General features: G+C 35.0%; 3 protein-coding genes across 4 annotated transcripts; 1 reads left to right on the forward strand and 2 right to left on the reverse strand.

Annotated features, from left to right (window-relative positions):
• Positions 1 to 1,395: 1,395 nt before the first annotated feature.
• LOC146953839 (uncharacterized) lies at positions 1,396 to 5,094 on the reverse strand. Its single transcript, XM_085742890.1, has 4 exons — positions 4,236 to 5,094; positions 3,133 to 4,158; positions 2,549 to 3,033; positions 1,396 to 2,464 (listed from the first exon to the last, which is right to left on the reverse strand). Exons 1-4 carry the CDS (start codon positions 5,088 to 5,090, stop codon positions 1,594 to 1,596), a joined length of 3,237 nt encoding a protein of 1,078 aa, XP_085599016.1. The 5' UTR covers positions 5,091 to 5,094; the 3' UTR covers positions 1,396 to 1,593.
• A 978-nt stretch (positions 5,095 to 6,072) lies between these two features.
• LOC146953840 (Pentatricopeptide repeat (PPR) superfamily protein) lies at positions 6,073 to 8,647 on the forward strand. The gene is made up of 2 exons (XM_085711980.1): positions 6,073 to 6,835; positions 7,260 to 8,647. The coding sequence occupies exons 1-2, from the start codon at positions 6,161 to 6,163 to the stop codon at positions 8,169 to 8,171; spliced, it is 1,587 nt and encodes a 528-aa protein (XP_085568106.1). The 5' UTR covers positions 6,073 to 6,160; the 3' UTR covers positions 8,172 to 8,647.
• A 2,045-nt stretch (positions 8,648 to 10,692) lies between these two features.
• LOC146953841 (uncharacterized) lies at positions 10,693 to 16,503 on the reverse strand. 2 transcript variants are annotated; one of them, XM_085711984.1, is made up of 7 exons: positions 16,365 to 16,503; positions 15,652 to 15,788; positions 15,472 to 15,545; positions 13,554 to 13,721; positions 11,966 to 12,076; positions 11,424 to 11,490; positions 10,693 to 11,328 (listed from the first exon to the last, which is right to left on the reverse strand). In XM_085711984.1, the coding sequence occupies exons 2-7, from the start codon at positions 15,770 to 15,772 to the stop codon at positions 10,877 to 10,879; spliced, it is 993 nt and encodes a 330-aa protein (XP_085568110.1). In that variant the 5' UTR covers positions 15,773 to 15,788; positions 16,365 to 16,503; the 3' UTR covers positions 10,693 to 10,876. The 2 variants fall into 2 exon arrangements, with proteins under 2 accessions (XP_085568110.1, XP_085568113.1); XM_085711987.1 differs by having other exon boundaries at positions 16,361 to 16,503.
• Between the last annotated feature and the right edge of the window lie 1,427 nt (positions 16,504 to 17,930).

Here is a 17,930-nt window from a genome sequence, read left to right on the forward strand (position 1 = left end):
TGCAAAATTGATATTTAATTATTTGGTGGGGTCTGCTTTTTTGTTACACAATAACCATCAAAAAGTATTAACAATTAGGCTTAATTAAGCCTTTGGTCCCTTAACTTATTTTTGGATTTAAGTTTGGTCCCCTAACTTTTAAATGTCTCAAATTGGTCCCTTAATTGTATCTCCGTTTACTGAAGTGGTCCCTTCTGTTAGTTTTTGCCAAAAAACGTTAAGTTTGTCCATGTTGGCATTACACGTGGGCCTATCAATTGATTACAAGGAGAACCATGTCAGCAGTACAAAAGGGTAAAGAAGTGAGAAAATTAGGGTTCTTCCTCACCCAATCTTCTTCTCCATCGTGTTTCTTCTTCTTCCTCCTTCTCCCACCAACTACTTTCTTGTTCATTGTCCAGATCTGCCAAAAATGTCAAACCACAGTACAAAAACAGTCCCTGTTCATGATTCATCATATGCATCTGGTTCGGTTGGGTCTAGTTTGAGGAGAAGGTCAGTACCAAATTGTAGGTGTGGAGAAAATGCTGTCATTCGAACTGTAACTGATCCATTGAATCCAAATTGTGGGAAGAAATTCTGGGGTTGTAGAAACTATAGAAATTCGAGTGACAAAGGATGCAGTTACTTTTGGTTAGTTGATGAAGATTATTGTATGGATGAAAGGGATTTGAAGATTGAAAACCAGAAGTTGAAGATGGAAAAACAGAAGAAGAAGAAAAACAAGTTGAAGAGTGACTTATCAAGAACAAGGCAGTGGTTGATAATGGCGATAATTTTTGGATTGGTATGCTTTGGGATTGTGTTGGTCTTAGGAACAATGTTAGCTTGCAAAAGCACATCCATCTTGAATGGATTTTATTTGAAATAGGAACAATGATGTATTTAGGTTTTGTTATGAATGAATGTTGTGGTTTTAAAGTCTTGTCATGAATGTAATGTTTATGTTGATTATGAATGAATGTAATGTGTTTGATGAATGTAATGTGTTGAGTATGATGAATGAATATAATGTTTGAATGTTATAACACAAGCTGTAGTAGTCTGTTTCTGTTTCTGTTTTAAGCTGGTACATAATGCTATAACATAAGCAATTATGTTGAGTTGCAGAATGCTATAACACAAGCTGTAATAGTCTGTTTCTGATCAGTTTAAGCATATAATGTTCATATAATGCTTTAACATGAACTGCTAAAAATGCTAGAATGAAGTTGAGTTACAAAATGCTATAACACAAGCTGTATCATAAGGTGTCGAAATTATAAGGTTCAAAAGTGCTTAATAGCACATCATTCCATTAAATTCATAAGTGCATTACAACACATAATACATCAAAAAGAAATTAAAATCTGCTTAATAAGTGCTAGTAGCAATGTTACAGCACTAAGTGCTTAACAGTTAAAAAGTGCATAAACATTGCCTAACCACTTAACCAAAAAGACATTCAAAAGTGCTTAATACCAGTTAACCAAAAAGACATTCAAAAGTGCTTAATAGCAGTTACTAGACTACTTAATACCAGTTAACCAAAAAGACATTCAAAAGTGCTTAATAGCACATATTACATTCAAAAAGACTTCTAGTGCTTAATTACTAAGGCTGAGATGCAGATCCTGCCTTCCTTGACCCCTTCCTTCCTTTATTTTGTGTTGGTTGAGTTGCAGCAACATCAGACACATTCTTTCTTTTTCTTGGTGATCTCATTGTTGTCTGAGCTTGGTATGCCTTTGACTGAGAAGCTTGTGGCTGAGAAGCATGTGACTGAGATGGTTGTGCTTGGTCCATAGTCTTTCTCCTCCTAGGTGATCTGATTTTCTTCTGAATCTTTGGTTGAGATGACTGTGTCTGAGCTGGTTGAGATGATTGTGACTGTGTTTGAGCCTGTGCAGTGTGTGCCTGAGAAGATGGTGGTTGAGCTGGTTGAGATGACTGTGAGTGTGTCTGAGGCTGTGTAGTGTTTGCCTGAGAAGATGGTGGGTGAGATGATTGTGTCTGATCTGTTGGTGGTGGAGGTGGTGGTGGAGGTAGTGGGCATGTTGACTTGTTGTGTCCAGTTTGCTTACACCTACTACACTTAATTCCATAAGAAGCTCTCTTCATCTGTGAGTTGTCTCTCATCAGCTCACTTGCATCCATTCTCCTCTTCTTTTTAGGTCTACCAGGTTGCCTTTTCACAGGTGGTGGTTGAAGATCAGTGCATTCTGTCCTCATCCATAAGTCTTGGCCATTGACAGGATGAATCATGCTGGAATAACATGCAGCATACTGCTCTTTTTTGAATATTGTTGGCACATAGTCAACTATCCTATAGTTTTTGTGTTTCATGCAAGCAATGGCATGACAACATGGAAGTCCTGTCAACAGCCATTTCCTGCAATCACATACTTTGTGCAACAAGTTTACAGCATATTTGTCTCCAGTGTTTGAAATATGTATAACTTGGAAATCATGATCATCAGCTTGCCTACATTAAGATTAAGTACATTACAAACAGAGAATTGCAAAGTCTCCATAATTCTCCATAAATAAAATAAGTGAATGATCATACCTTACTATCCAGTTATTTGCATAAGCAGATTCCTTTTCAAGTCTTTTTTTTATATTTGGCAGTACCTCACCATCAGCATACTTGGCAATTTTCTCCCTATTCTTCTGCCACCTCTCCATCACATAGACCCTGATATCCTCCAACATTGAAACAACAGGCTTGGACCTTCGAACAACAATCACAGAATTAAATGCTTCTGAAATGTTGTTGACTAGTGTGTCACATTTTGAATCACCTTTAAACATTGCCTTAGTCCAATGCCTTGGATCAATCTCACACAGATAATTAAATGCTTCCTCACTAATTGCTTTGATTGCCATCATCTCCCTCTCAAATGCATTTCTGTATGTTGACTTTGCAGCCCTCCACATCAACTCTTTCAATTTTTTGCCAGGAAATTTCTTCCTAAAGTTGTTGTAGAGGTGTCTGACACAAAACCTCTGCTCAACTTCAGGAAGCAAGGTATTAATTGCTGGCAACAGTCCCTGTTCAACATAAGACATGAAAAAACACAACAATTAAAATTAAGGCATATCCAGTTAATAACTTATATTTGAATCATGAAAAAGAAATAATTATTTTACCTTTTGCTGGTCACTAATTATAGTGTAAGTATTGCATAGTCTTGTGCCACCCAAATCAGCTATGAGAAGCTCTAGAAACCACATCCATGATTCTTTAGTCTCTCCTTCCACAACAGCATATGCAATTGGAAGTATTTGGTCATTAGGATCCATTCCAATTGCAGTCAATAGCATTCCACCATAAGGGGTCTTAAGGAAACACCCATCAAGACCAATAATAGGCCTGCAATTGAAGAAACTATCCCTACATCCCTTTAAACACACATACATTCTTTGAAAGTGAGGAAAAAATATGGCTTCAGGATTTTCTAGGTCAGCCTCAGTCCCTATATAAGGGGTACTAGTAATGGTTACAGATGAATGTGGATTGGCTCTAAGTAATTCACCACCATAATCATGTAACCTTGTATATTGTTCTCTAAAGTTACCTTCAACAAATTCTACTGCATAATGCTTTGCCCTATAAGCTTTGCTTCTGCAAACACCCACACCCCACTTCAGATGTGCCCTCTCCATAATAGTTGTAACCTTTATGTCCCTATCCTCTCTTACTCTTGTGCGTAGTTTACAACCTAGCCATTTAGAGTTCATCATCCTCACTCTAAATTCTGTACCACATGTATGATCATCAACTGTAACTTTCCTCAACTGCCATGTTTCCTCACCTAGAATATGTGCACAATACATTTTCCATTCACAGCCTTCACCCTTGCAACCAACTCTAATTCTCCTCTTATCACTTTTAAGGAACTTCAAATCCTTACAATTCTCAACAGCAAAACTTCTAACAGCATCTTGAAAAGCAACCTTTGTCATAAATAAAGTACCTACCTCCCATTTATAGTCTTTCATACTGACTGGCATCTTGAAAGTTGGGAATTTAGGGTTACCTACACCATCTTCTTCACTATCAGACCCACTATCCAGCTCATCAGAGTTATGTTCTTCCACATCACTTAATCCCTTGTCCCCCACAACACTAGATTGACCTACTTCTCCTTCATTGTTAACAGATCTCCTAATACTCTCAATTATATCATCTTCAAAAACAGGTTCTTCATTTGTTTTCTTTTTCTTAGGCCTCCCCCTTCCTCTCCTCTTACCAGATCCCCCTTCTTCTTCTTCCCCTTCTTAGCAGTACCAGATCCTTCACCAACAACAGTTTCACTTTGAACACTTGCTTCATTCACAGTGGCTTCATTCTCTCTTACACCAGATCCCTCACCAAAAACAGTATCAACATTCACAGTTTCAGCAGTCACATTAGCATTTATACCAGCAGTTGTGTCATTAACTTCATTCCCACCTACCTCACTGTCTAAATCCCCTGCTACACACACCTCAACATCTGAGTCATTAAGAGACACATTCAAGGCACTATCTTCCCTATCAGAACCCACATTCACATCACCCTCTTCATTGCCTAATCCATTGTGCCCACCTTCATCCAATCCAGGCCCATTCTCATGCTCACCAAACAAATCATCCTCCTCAGTCATTGGGCCTAAGTCATTTAAGTCCAACTCAGGCCCATTTCCATTCACATCAGGGTTGGGACCACTCACACCACTATCAGCATCTTTACCTTCACCAGTGGGGCCTACACCATTGGGACCTACATTTGTCTCATTAACAACAGGTGGGACAACAGGTGGGACAGGTGGGGCCATACAAGGATATTCTATCAATGGGTCAAGGGTTACAACATCAGGTTGTGACATTGGGTGGACAGCATACAAATGGACCCTATCATATTCAAGTGCAATACTTTGCATCCTTCTACAGCCACTATCATTATTCAAAGGAATAAACCCATCTTGCATAGCAGGGTCATGATACCACAGAGACTTGAGACTAACATAACCACATCTTTTTAAGGTTGATAACAGAGCAAAATAACAAAAAAAGTCTGGGTCACAATCTAGTGTTTCTACTGGTCCTACATAAGCAGGGTCCATAAAGCAACTAAAGTCCCCAGCATGATGTACCACACACTCAAATACCTGGTCCATCTGTTTTATACCATATAACAAAGGGAACAAAGGGAAAAAAAACCTAATCAATTTTACACACATACTATTCGAAAAAGACAGTGCCACTCACAACACAACAGTATAAAATTCAACTTGAGATTTTTGAAGGAATAAACAACAGTATAATATTCGACTTTTAAGAAGGAATAAACAATATATACACCAAATCCATGCATGCAGAACACATTTCTAACCCTTTTTCATTCAAATTTTTTAAAACCCCCAATAATGTTTGAAACCCTAATCAGACATACAACTTGAGATTCACGAAGAAGAACATGTTCTAACTTGAGATTCACGAAGAAGAAGATGAAATTAACCTTTAAAAGTAAAAAATTCATTGAAAATTTCAAAACCCTAGAGAGAGTTTCGAAACCCTAATCAGAAAAAAAACTACATTTTTAACCATTTTATTCGCGAATAAAACGAATAAAACACGAAGAAACAAACCTGGAATGTCGATTCGAGTTCGATCTTCAACTTCGTTTTCAGATTTTCTTCAATCTTCAGTTTCAATCTTCAACTTCGCTCTCTACGTTTTCTTCTCCTTCTCTCTCTACGTTTTCTTCATTCTCTCTCTAACTCTCCAGAATTCTAACGTTATGCACACGTGTAATGCCAACATGGACAAACTTAACGTTTTTTGGCAAAAACTAACAGAAGGGACCACTTCAGTAAACGGAGGTACAATTAAGGGACCAATTTGAGACATTTAAAAGTTAGGGGACCAAACTTAAATCCAAAAATAAGTTAAGGGACCAAAGGCTTAATTAAGTCTAACAATTATTAGGTAATTAATCTTGGCCATCCAAATAAAAAACTATTATATCAATGGCTAAAAATGCAACTTTCCCATCATGGAAAAAAACTATCCATTCCCATACTAAACCCCACCTTCAAAACTGGTTTGAATTTGGCGGTTATATTGTTGAAGAGTGAGAGAACAAAAGAAACAAAAACATGGAACATCATGATTTCACATATCATCATCACCAATGAATTCACCCATAATTCGAACACTCTCAAACACTACACAACAACTCCAACAACTCCTCTCACAATGCACTACCTTAACCCACCTTCAACAAACCCACACTTTCATCCTAAAACACGCTCTCTTCCAAAACGACATCAACCTCTCCCGTTTCATTCACAAATCCGCTTCCCTCAATTTCCCATCCTACTCCTACTCAATCTTCACCTTCAATCACAACCGTCCATTTCCCATCTTCGTCTACAACAACATCATCTACGCACTTTCCGCATCAAACCCTAAACTCTCCGTTTCGATATTCCGCTCCGTTCGTCGTCTCGGACTCTCGTTTGATTCTTACTCATTGCCTTATGTTTTGAAAGCTGTTGTTTGTTTGAATGATGTTGGTTTGGGGACACAGATTCATTGCGTTGGTGTTGTTACTGGTTTGGATAAGAATGTCAGTGTTGCTAGTTCGTTGATTCAGATGTATTCTTGTTGTTGTGGTGATAATGATGTTTGTTCTGCAAGGAAGGTGTTTGATGAGTTTGGAGGAAATGGTTGTGTTTGGAATGCTATGATTGTTGCTTACGTTAAAGTTGGTGATGTTTGTAATGCAAGGAAACTGTTTGATTCTATGTCTGAAAGAGATAAGGATGTTTTTTCATGGACCGCGATGATTTCGGGTTACACACAGGTAATGTTTCCGTATAGTTGGGATATTTTCCATTCACGCAATCGGTGCATTGGGCTGAGTATTTTATATCCAAAATAACGAGCTTGGAATTTTGACTGTTAAGATACATTTTCGAATTTGAAACGTTTGATTTTTATCTAATGGCGACTGTGTGAGTGCATGACTAGATAGAATCTAAATCTTAAACTGTCTTAAACTAATGTGTGAAGAAGAGTTTAATGGATATACACTGGAAGTGTAAATTAGTTTTGTACTGGCATCAAGTTATTTTCGTTGCATTCACTTAATTTAAAATTTAAAAAATACAGTTACAGAAGTGAGGTGGTGTGGTAAAAGAGTGAATTTTTATTGGATGTCAAACATTGAATAGAATCATATATTCAGTTTTGTACTGTTCTAATATGTTTACCAAATGTCTATGCAGGCTCATAATCCCAATGAGGCAATTAAGCTCTTCCGTAGAATGCAGCTTGAGAATGTAAAGCCAGATGAAATTGCCATTTTGGCTGTGCTATCTGCATGTGCTGATTTGGGTGCTCTACACTTGGGAGAGTGGATTCACAACTACATTGAAAAACACAAATTGAGCAAGATTGTTCCTCTTTACAACTCACTCATAGACATGTATGCCAAATCGGGAAACATAAGGAAAGCACTAGAATTGTTTGAGAATATGAAGCATAAAACAATTATAACATGGACAACAATGATCGCCGGGCTTGCTTTACATGGTCTAGGAAAGGAAGCCCTTCGTGTATTTTCCTGCATGGAGAAAGAGGGTCGAGTCAAGCCAAATGAAGTCACCTTTATCGCCGTCCTTTCTGCTTGTAGCCATGTTGGGTTGGTTGAACTAGGCCGTGATTATTTCACATCTATGAGGTCTAGATATGGAATTGAACCTAAAATTGAGCATTATGGCTGCATGATTGATTTGCTTGGGCGTGCTGGCCATCTTCGAGAAGCAAAAGAACTGGTTTTGCAGATGCCCTTTGGAGCAAATGCTGCTATATGGGGATCACTTCTTGCTGCCTCTACTAGATGTGGTGATGCTGAGCTAGCCGAAGAAGCTTTGCGCCATCTCACTGTGTTGGAGCCTGGCCATTGCGGGAATTATTCACTCTTGTCCAATACATATGCTTCGCTTGGTAGATGGAGTGAATCTCGGATGGTAAGGAAGGTTATGCGGGATGCAGGTGTGGAAAAGGCGCCGGGTGTCAGTTTTATTGAGGTGAACAACATAGTATATGAATTCATTGCTGGAGACAAATTAAGCATCTACGACATATATGATGTCTTACATAGCTTAAACGGGCAAATAAAGATAGAGATCTGCTAGATATTTATGGGATTTAGTTTACGTTGAGATATTGACAAGTTGTGACTGTTTTGTTTTATCTTCACAATTTATTGTATTGATTAATCTTCCCTAGTAATTGGGGATTAACTAGGAGACTCCTGTCTATATAAATGTACATTCGTAAACTTTTTTTTTTTTTGAAGAAAAAGAAATAAGATAGTAAACATATTTTCGGTCTTAAGAGTTTCCTTGCTTGCTGTCGGGGAATTCGAAGTTACCTGACCAGCTCATGAAGTACACATATTGAATTTGCTTTTAAGATCTGAGTTTTCGAGTTTATGATAGGCGGATTCATCCGATATTTGATTGAAGGGTTCCGGTTTGTGTGACTGTGTGGATTCCTTACTAGAGTTTTGTAATACCATTTTGTCCCCTTACATATCCCAGCTCTTTTTAAAAAGCTTTGTTTGTTGATTTCTTGAATATACCTGAAAATATACATATCTCCATCCTGAAAATATACATCTTTTATAGTCACACAACTTCATTCTAATATTATTGTTTTTATCATGTATTACGGTTTACAAGATTTTCTGCGACTTTTGCAAGTGGTTACGTGACCTTCAAGTAACCCCTAACACATGCATATTGCAATTTTGAAAATAAACTTCTTTTAGCTCTTGACCTTCCCACTTCCTCATTTGACATGTCCTGTATTATAAACTTCTTTTACCATTGAATGTAAGGCACTTACAGCAAAACCACACATAAAAGAAAATCAAAAGCAATCCATCAATTGTGAAGATCATGAAGACATGGGGTATCTCAAACCTGCTTTATTTTCTTTAGTATTGCTTGAACTTTTTCTGCCTTAGTAACACCTTTTGAACTACCTACTAATGAAAGCGGAACTAAAGGCGACGAAACAGGTGCTTCCTCAGATGATTTATTGAGAAACTTGGTAGAACTTGAAATTCCCTGAAATATAATTATGCCACTAATAAAATACAAAACATGAAATTAAGAAGAAGATATTTTCAGTAGCGAATAATTCTTTACAGATGTATAATAATTTTAACACAACCTCAGTTGCCCTAAGACTGAGATTTGGTTAGCTGGAAGATAAATTTGAGCAAGAAAACGGAATGATCATAAAGTCCAAGAAAACAGGTTGACACGGTCGACAATGGCAATGTAATCTAAGCAAATCCAAAATGGCAACTCTTTAGAATTCATTTTCTGTTTTGACTTTCAATTACAAAACTTTCACTTTGTTTTCAATTTGTTTCCTATCTTCAAAGATTTGTACATGAAACGGAGTGTAAATAGAACAGTGGTTAAACTAATTGGTTTATTGTGATCCATACCTCACAACTGGAAACAAACTCAAAAAGATCAAATCAGTTTTGGCATACATGAGAATATAATATATCATCCACTCTAACTAAACCTAAGCACCAAACTTCTAAACCAACCAGTGTTGTCAATCGCAGATCGCTGAAAACAACAGTTTATTCGACAGCATTTTGTACTAAATTGCATACCATAGAAAATGGCAATTTGTTCAAATTCATCTATACTTTAGTGCCACAATTTGACAACATTTTGTAATTAAAAAAAAAATAGCATACTAACATTTGTCATTCAAAAACCGAAACACGATTTTACCTGATAAAAAGGCCTCGAGAGACTTGGCATGCCTGTTGACCATTGCCTCTTTAACTGACCTACAATATCAGAAAAAGGTTTGTCCTAATAAACCCTTACATACTTGAGTAACTCCTGACTAGAAACCTAATAAAAATGGCAAAGTTCGTCTTCCATACTTGCTATTCATTATCTATTTTACTATTTTGAAGAAGACGAACTTAGCCTTTTTATCTCATCTCCTTGCTATATATTGGTGAGTCCAGTTTTACTTCGTTTATGAGAGAGTTAGACGCAAATATTACTCATTTTTATTTAGGGGATCTCATTAGGATCTCATTAGGCTGTCACTTGTCTCTTATAAATGGACAATAAATAGAGTAACCTTGAGCAAGATATATTAAATTAACTGCGACCTGATACATGTTCATTTGCAGCTTGATCTAATCATGTTATGTTCTCTACTTAGGTTTATTTTCGACTGGAGAATTTAATTTAAGCCGCGCTGCCAAGCGTCCATAGCACTGCATGGACATTTTGGAGGTTGAAAATGATTAATCCAGTAAAGACTATACGGTGAAGATCAAAACAACAATATATAGCAAGGAGATGAGATAAAAAGGCAAAGTTCATCTTCAAAAACGGGGGGGGGGGGGGGGGGGGGGGGGAAGTTCGTGAGAATGTGATAAAGTTGAGGCAACGAGGTGACGTAAAATTGTCCCTATCAAGTTCAAGCTTAGTTTTTGGGTTATTGTTGATTCTACAACTATAGCCTTCAATAGGTTTGCTGATTTCAATCATACACTACACTATGTATTCTGGTTCACTGAATCAAGTCGATGACTATAAGACATGCCATTATTGTAGGAAGTAGGAATAAAACAAAGCTGATAAATGAGAATAATACCGATCATGGTTAAGTACAAAATTTTATTATTTGCAACAAGGAGCAACAAAATTCTAATACATAATCTAGGCATTTGGAACTAGTCTCGGTATGAAACCTTAGTCTGCATATTTCTCAACAATTTCAACATGATGCACAACAATCTATTGCACACATAAATCAAACCATGAAACTTGCAATTAAATAAGGCTCATGCAACTGCAGCACTTGAGTTTTGACGGCTAGATTTGTTTTTTCGGCCCCTACGGATAGATTTGTTTTTTCGGCCCTTAACAGGTGTGGTCTCGTTTTGATGGCTTAGATTTGTTTCTTTTTTGTCCCAAACACGAGTGGTCTTGTGATGGCTAGATTTGTTTTTTCGGTCCCGAACAGGAGTGGTCTCGTCTTGACTGCTAGATTTATTTTTTCGTCCCCAAACAGGAGTGGTCTCAATAAGCTGGTGTGGCACAAGTCTTCCCTCCTTCTTAGTTAGCTTCTTAAAATTGTGAACCTTCAGCCTAGCAATTTTTGCCTCTTCTTCAGGGGTAATCTCTCTTAGTACAACAGTTAGCCTACATTCTGGTCTGTGCATGATTCCAGATCTTCCTTTGCCATGGATGGAAACTCTCTTCTTAAAATCTCCCTTTCCCACAAATGCTTCAGCTGTAAGAAACATGAATTTCGCATCATCAGTAAAGAGAAACACAAGGCAACAAAAAAACTTCACCACTAACAATTTAGAGCATAAGAAATATTACCAACAATGAGGCGATCTGCATCCAACCCATGATTGTGAGAAGCATTTGCTCGGGCTGAATGAATAACCTGCAATTTGAATAAAACTTTAAGGCATGCTTACAATTTTGCTTTTCATATAAAGAGCAATAGTGGAAGAACCTTCTTCTTCAATTAAAATCAGAAAGATCTCAAATGAAATCTAACAATAAAATATATATGGCAGTATATATTGCAATTCCTTCAAACTAAATGCGGGAATGCCACTGATATTGACCAATCCACTTCTGACACGTAAGCCAATTCAACTATTTTCTCTCTTTCACATATTTTTATGTTTAAAGAAATTGTATTGCCACGTGTCACACTTGAATTGGTTATGTCATGCAAGTGCAATCCAGTAACACAGTCCCAACTCAAAATAAAAAACAAAAGGAAAAGGGCTAGAAGTGGAAAAGGATGAACAAAAACCAATGCCCCAGAAGAACTTAGAAAGCAATTCAAATACATAGCTTTTACTGTCTTGTCAAATTAAGTGACAAAGAATAATAACTAGTGTTAATACCTGATATACAGTTTTTGAAGCCCGCTTTACTAGCACTTGCAACTGCAGCAAAGCATCTTTAACAAGCATACCACGAACCAAAGCAGCAACCAAATTGACCTTCTTTGGACTCTAAAATACAGTTGAAAAATGAACATAAATTAAACTCTTGAAACATAAACCATAATTTTTTGAGTTTCAAGAGCAATCAAGATCTACAAGGGAGGCATTTCAGAAGCTAGAAAATTAAATGCGAAATTGTCTGCAAAAAAAAAAAATGTTGCAAACTGATTAAAATAACAGTTTCTTAACAAGTAGATGTTATTTTGACGCATCCAACTAAGAAGGGGCAGTGTGAAACTTGGAGAAAAGGGGGCAGAGGGAAGTGCAGAGAAGGGAATTGGGAATGGGAGAGAAATAGAGGGAATAATGTGTGTGGATATGGCCATTGTGAAGGGAGAAAGAGAGGGGTGAGTGCTAGGGTTATGTCTATTCTTATTTCTTTCTTCTTTGTATCTCATTTTCATCTCTGTTTACATATGCACAATGATGGTATCAGGTTGAATTAGAGATAGATTCGAAGAAGAATATAAGTTTGCAATTTCCACAGATTATGTATTTAACCTCTCTAACAAGTCACGGGTGACGAATAAATTGAGGCTAGGCAAGAGTTGAGATGCACAAAGGGCCAAGCAGATCACTGAAGTTCTGCTTATCAGTCTATTTTCCATTTTTTACTTCAAGATGTTCCCTCCAGTCTCAAATATAAACAACAAACAAGTTATAATTGTTGGTCTTAAATATAAGCAAAAACAAACTACTTTTATCATATTTAATTTAATGCTATTATTCTCTATTCGTTCAATTAATTTAGATTTAGTTTTTCTAGTTGTTGCAACTTTCTCCTTTAGCTTATACCTATATAAAGGGAATACCAAGTTTTGGTGTAGCTTTTTGGCTCCAATTTTACCCAAGATGTAAATTCTTTTATTTACAATTTTATCATTTTTTACCTAATTAAATAATTTAATTTTGTTCTAATTTCAAATTTGAATCAAATTTAATCTAATATTATAATCCTAATTTATTTTTTGATTAAATCTTATCTATTTCTTAAATAAATCATAACAAATCAAATCTAAACTAATGATATTAACAAATAATAGTAATGACAGAATTTTGTCAAAAATTTCAAGCTAAATATTTGTTGTGATAAAAGTCAACAGAGGTTTTCCTTTGAGAAAAGCGGAAAAACAAGCAAGCTGATGCCCGTCTGCACGCTAGTGTAATTTAAAGTAAAAGATTACATAAAGTGGAAACTGTTTCTCCATCTAAATCATTAAATGATGATAATTTCTTTACATTTTCCCTATTTATTATATGAAAACCAGGTTTTCATTAATGCCCATTTTAGTGATAAATTAAAATCTTTTCATACAAAGTACATTCCATTATCAGTTTTTCAGGACTGAGATTTATATACTGATGTTTAAAATCTATCAAATATGCCCATAGTATAAAATTGAATGTAAAGCACTTGCATCCAATCATGCCTACAAGAAAACCAAAATAATCCATCAAGAGCATGAAGAGATAAGGCATTTCAAACCTGCTTTATTTTCTTTAATATTGCTTGAACTTTATCTGCCTTAGCAATAGCTTGCGTATTTTGTTCTTGACCTTGTGAACTACCGAATGATGAAACTGGAACTAAAGGCGACGAAACAGGTGTTTCCTCAGATGAATTTTTTAGCAACTGGGTAGAGCTTGAAATTCCCTGAAATAGAATAACACAAATAATAAAATACAAAACATGAAAATAAGAAGACATTTTCAGTAGCAAAATAAATTTTAACAGAGATATAATAACACCAACACAGGCTCAGTGTGACCCAAGATTGTGATTTGGTTAGTTGGAAGATAAATTTGAACAAACTTGTCTATGTAATTCTAAAATAAAAGTATGATCATGAAGTCCAAGAAAAACAGGTTGACACAGTATAGAAAGAAGCAAGAAGAAAAGTATGATCGTATTATTCCCATTTATCAGTTTTGTTTTGTTCCTACAATAACAGCATGTCTAGTCAAGAACAGCAACTCCTCTGAATGAGCGAAGCGCTAAAAAGAAGCCAACAACCTTAATGTTCCCAAAAACAATTTAACAAACAATGAAACACCTTGAAAAATCCAAGAATTCCTCTCCAAGACTCCAACCAGATCCACCACAAAACAGCAAGGAAAGCTCAGTTCCAACCAAATAATCTTAACCTATTTTTTCTTGTTCAAACCTTGTAAACCCTGTCGTCAGGAAGGCTCAAGAGACAAACCTAATACACTCCACAAAGTGCTTACTAAAGAAACCGCTAGGAGTGAAATTCTTCAACCAATGAACATGAAAGATCAACATATTCTAGAAGAGATTGTAAGTATTAGCTTCCTTAGGCCACACTTATAAAGAAAGAATACTCTTAATGGTCAAATGTTCACTAAATTGCTTGAGGAAACCCTCGGCAAAATCAATTTTAAATGCACAAGATTCATAATCTAATTTTTTTTTTATAGATAGATTTATAATTTAATATTCAAACCGACATAAATAAGGAAAACTCAATCACTGGGAACAAAAGCTGTTAGGTACTGGGTTTGGGCCTAAGCCCAAAAAACGTGTTAAATAGGAGTTGGCTATATTTGATGACATGGCTAATTTGTTAGAGAAGAATGAGAGTTATATAAAGGATAGGGATAGCCAGAAAGAGGGATTGATCATTATTCAGATAAAAGCCTTATGGTTTAGGCAGAGAGAGAAATATCTCTTCTCTGAGGAGCTTTTGCTCTGGGGTTACAAGGGTTATCTTCTGATATACATCTATTTTCAATTCAATAATACAGTTGTTTCTTTTCTGTGAATTCAGGTTCCTATCAAAAGCACTTCCACTTAATCTATAGGAGAAAACTTTAGAGCTTATTTACTTTGAGAAAATGTTTTCTAGAAAACTTCAGAGCTAATTTACTTTGAGAAAACGTTTTCCATTTTCACTTTTAATTACAAAATATCACCTTATTTTCAAACATTTGTACAGGAAACAGTGACAGAAAACAGAACACAATTTCTCAAAGTAAACAGACCCTTAGTGAATAATTTGTTAAGAAATTTGTTAAGACCGATTAAAATTAATTGGGTTACTAGTAGTACATAAATTACAGCTAGAACAAACATGGTAACATCAAATGAATTTTTGTATACATGATAATATAGGATGCCCTCCCTTCCAACTAAACCAAAGTCCCAAACTTGTGAACTAACCAGTATTGAAAATCATGGGTCGCAGAAAGTAGCTGTTTTTTCAAAACCCACTACTTTCCAACACTATATTGTTGATATAGCTGCTATTTGACAAAACCTTCTACTAAATAGTGTATCGCTGAAAAATGCCAATTTGTTCAAATTCATCTATGCTATAGCAACTATTTGACAACACTGGAACTAATACATCAATGATGATGGCGCAATTGAAACACAAATTTACCTGATATTGAAAACGGTGATCAAATGGCCTCGAGATACTTGGCACACCTTTTGACCATTGCCTCTGTAACTGACCTACAATACCAAAAAAAAAACGGTTCCCCATAAACCCTTACAAACTTGAATAACTTGAGACTAGACAACTAAAAAATATAAAAATGGGAACAGAAACAGTTTTAACCTTGTGAAAGAGAAGAACGAGAGTGATAAAGTGCAAGGTTTGTAGCCGAATGATTGGCAGGCTCCAGTCCCTTATGAATGCGACGAAGAATAGGGAAAATATGCCTCTGCCACTGCACCATGATTGTTTTCTTTCTTCTGTAAAAAAAGAAAATATGAATAGTTACTCATTCAAATTTCAGACATAGGAAACACACTAATTGTCTTGATTCAGTTCCTGAGCATGCAACTGGTCAATACTATGCACATCAAAAGTTTACTAAAAAAACTAAAAAAAAAATTCAAATAATGACAATTCGTTGCGAAACAGATTTCATCTGTGAATGTGTGAAAAGTGACAACACAAGAGTTCAAAAAACCCTACAAATTTTAAGAGCTTCTTCTCCCACCCCATGATTCATAAAAACAATATCCCGCCGGATTTGTCAATCAGGACCCAAAAAAAATCTCATTTTTCCGAATTTACTCATCCAAATGCAAAAAACAAACCGTGTTTAAGGTGCAATTTTGAGTGTGTGATGCAATGGAGTATTGTCACTTGAATCTACAGAACTCAATAATTGGATTCAGAGAAATTAGCATTGATAAAAAGGAGGTGAATAAATGGGTGAGTTCAGTGAAACATTTGATCAAACACGTTGTGTGCGTGTGTGGAGAAACTTAAATAACGTGAAATCAAATGAGAGAAAAAGAAAGAAGATGAATCTTACTTACACTGCGTTGGTTTTGTGTTGTTAATGTGATCTCTAATTTGCGTTTGTATTCTTTTATTATCAAAGCTTTACTTCCTTTCTCTCCCACAGCTATTCGGCGCTACTTTCTCAGTCAAGTGGAGAACCCACTCTCACCTTCGATCCCAACTTCATTACTTCACCCAATATATAAAAAAAATTCATTTTATAATTGTTTTTTTTTAATTGTAAATTTTTTTCTTACATCAAAATAAAACAACAAATATAATTGTTTTTTTAAATTTGTTTTTTTTTTAATTGTAATTTTTTTTACATTGAAATAAAACAACAATAATTGTACCCAAAAAAAAACAACAATAATAGCACAATGTAAAATTAGTTCTTGACTAAAAAATGATCATACAAAATTAAATCGGTGGTATCCAAAGATTGAAAACTGATTCAATGATTAAATTGTCTCGATTTAATCTCAAAGAGTGAGTGTATGTTTGACTCTACTTTTAAAGGGGACAAAATTGATTATGGAGATGTAAAATTGATTTTGACATAATTGGTTTTTTTTCGAGTAGAATTAATTTTGTTATTATAATTGATTCTTTTGAGGTTAGAATTTGTAGTTTTTTTATCCTATAACTGATTTTTACACGTAATTTTAAAATTCAACTCACTTTTATATGAATGTATCAACTTTTAGTCCTTATAGAATTAAACACAAATCACTTTATTACTTTCAACTCACTTTTAGTTATAATCAATTTTATATAATCAATTCACTTAAAATTAATTCTTGTCACCGCAAAATCAAACATACACTAAATAAGGTTACTTTATTTGTTGATTACTAATTTGACCCCTACACATTTTGTCGGGGACCAAAATGGGTATTCAATTTTACTATTATATAGTACTATAATGCAGATTAGCACTGACGTGGTCGTAAGTGTTTGTCTTTTTTGCACGTTCCTTTTTTATCTCTCGTTTTTTCGTAGAATAAAGAAGGAAAAATGTGTTCATAAGTTTTTATCAACCGGCAAAAATGTCAAAATGTTAAGTTTTATTTTAGTGTATTATTTTTTATTTTTTGCTAATGATATAATGTATGTTTTATAAAATAAACAATTATAATAATGAAAATATATTATTCATGGGTTTGGCATTCGACTCCGCTAAAGTAAGCAATTTACTTTAGACTTAGATTACAAAGTAAACAAGATCAACTAATATTTTATTTTTTTTACGGAAATATCAACTATTAATTACAGTAAAAAATATTAATTAGCAAATTAAAAAGTAAACATTATAGATTCATCATAACAAATCATGAATTTACTCACCTTACTCTATTCTTTTTAGAGGATTTAAATTCAAGAAATATAATAATACTGTTTTGTGATGATTTGGTTTTTTTTATTGAGGGACTTTGTTACTGATTAAAAAAAATAATTTAGAAATTATCTATATAAAAGTTTTAAGAATATACGTTTGTTTGCAATCCAAAAATAAATTTTTTTTTAACGAGTCAAAATGGAATATAAAAAATTAATTTTATCTTAAAGATATCCATCTAATAATATATTAGAACATCCTC

The sequence above is a fragment of the Medicago sativa genome, chromosome 1 (assembly GCF_051527215.1).
Source record: "Medicago sativa cultivar Bolivia chromosome 1, Bolivia_mono, whole genome shotgun sequence".
Taxonomy (NCBI): domain Eukaryota; kingdom Viridiplantae; phylum Streptophyta; class Magnoliopsida; order Fabales; family Fabaceae; genus Medicago; species Medicago sativa.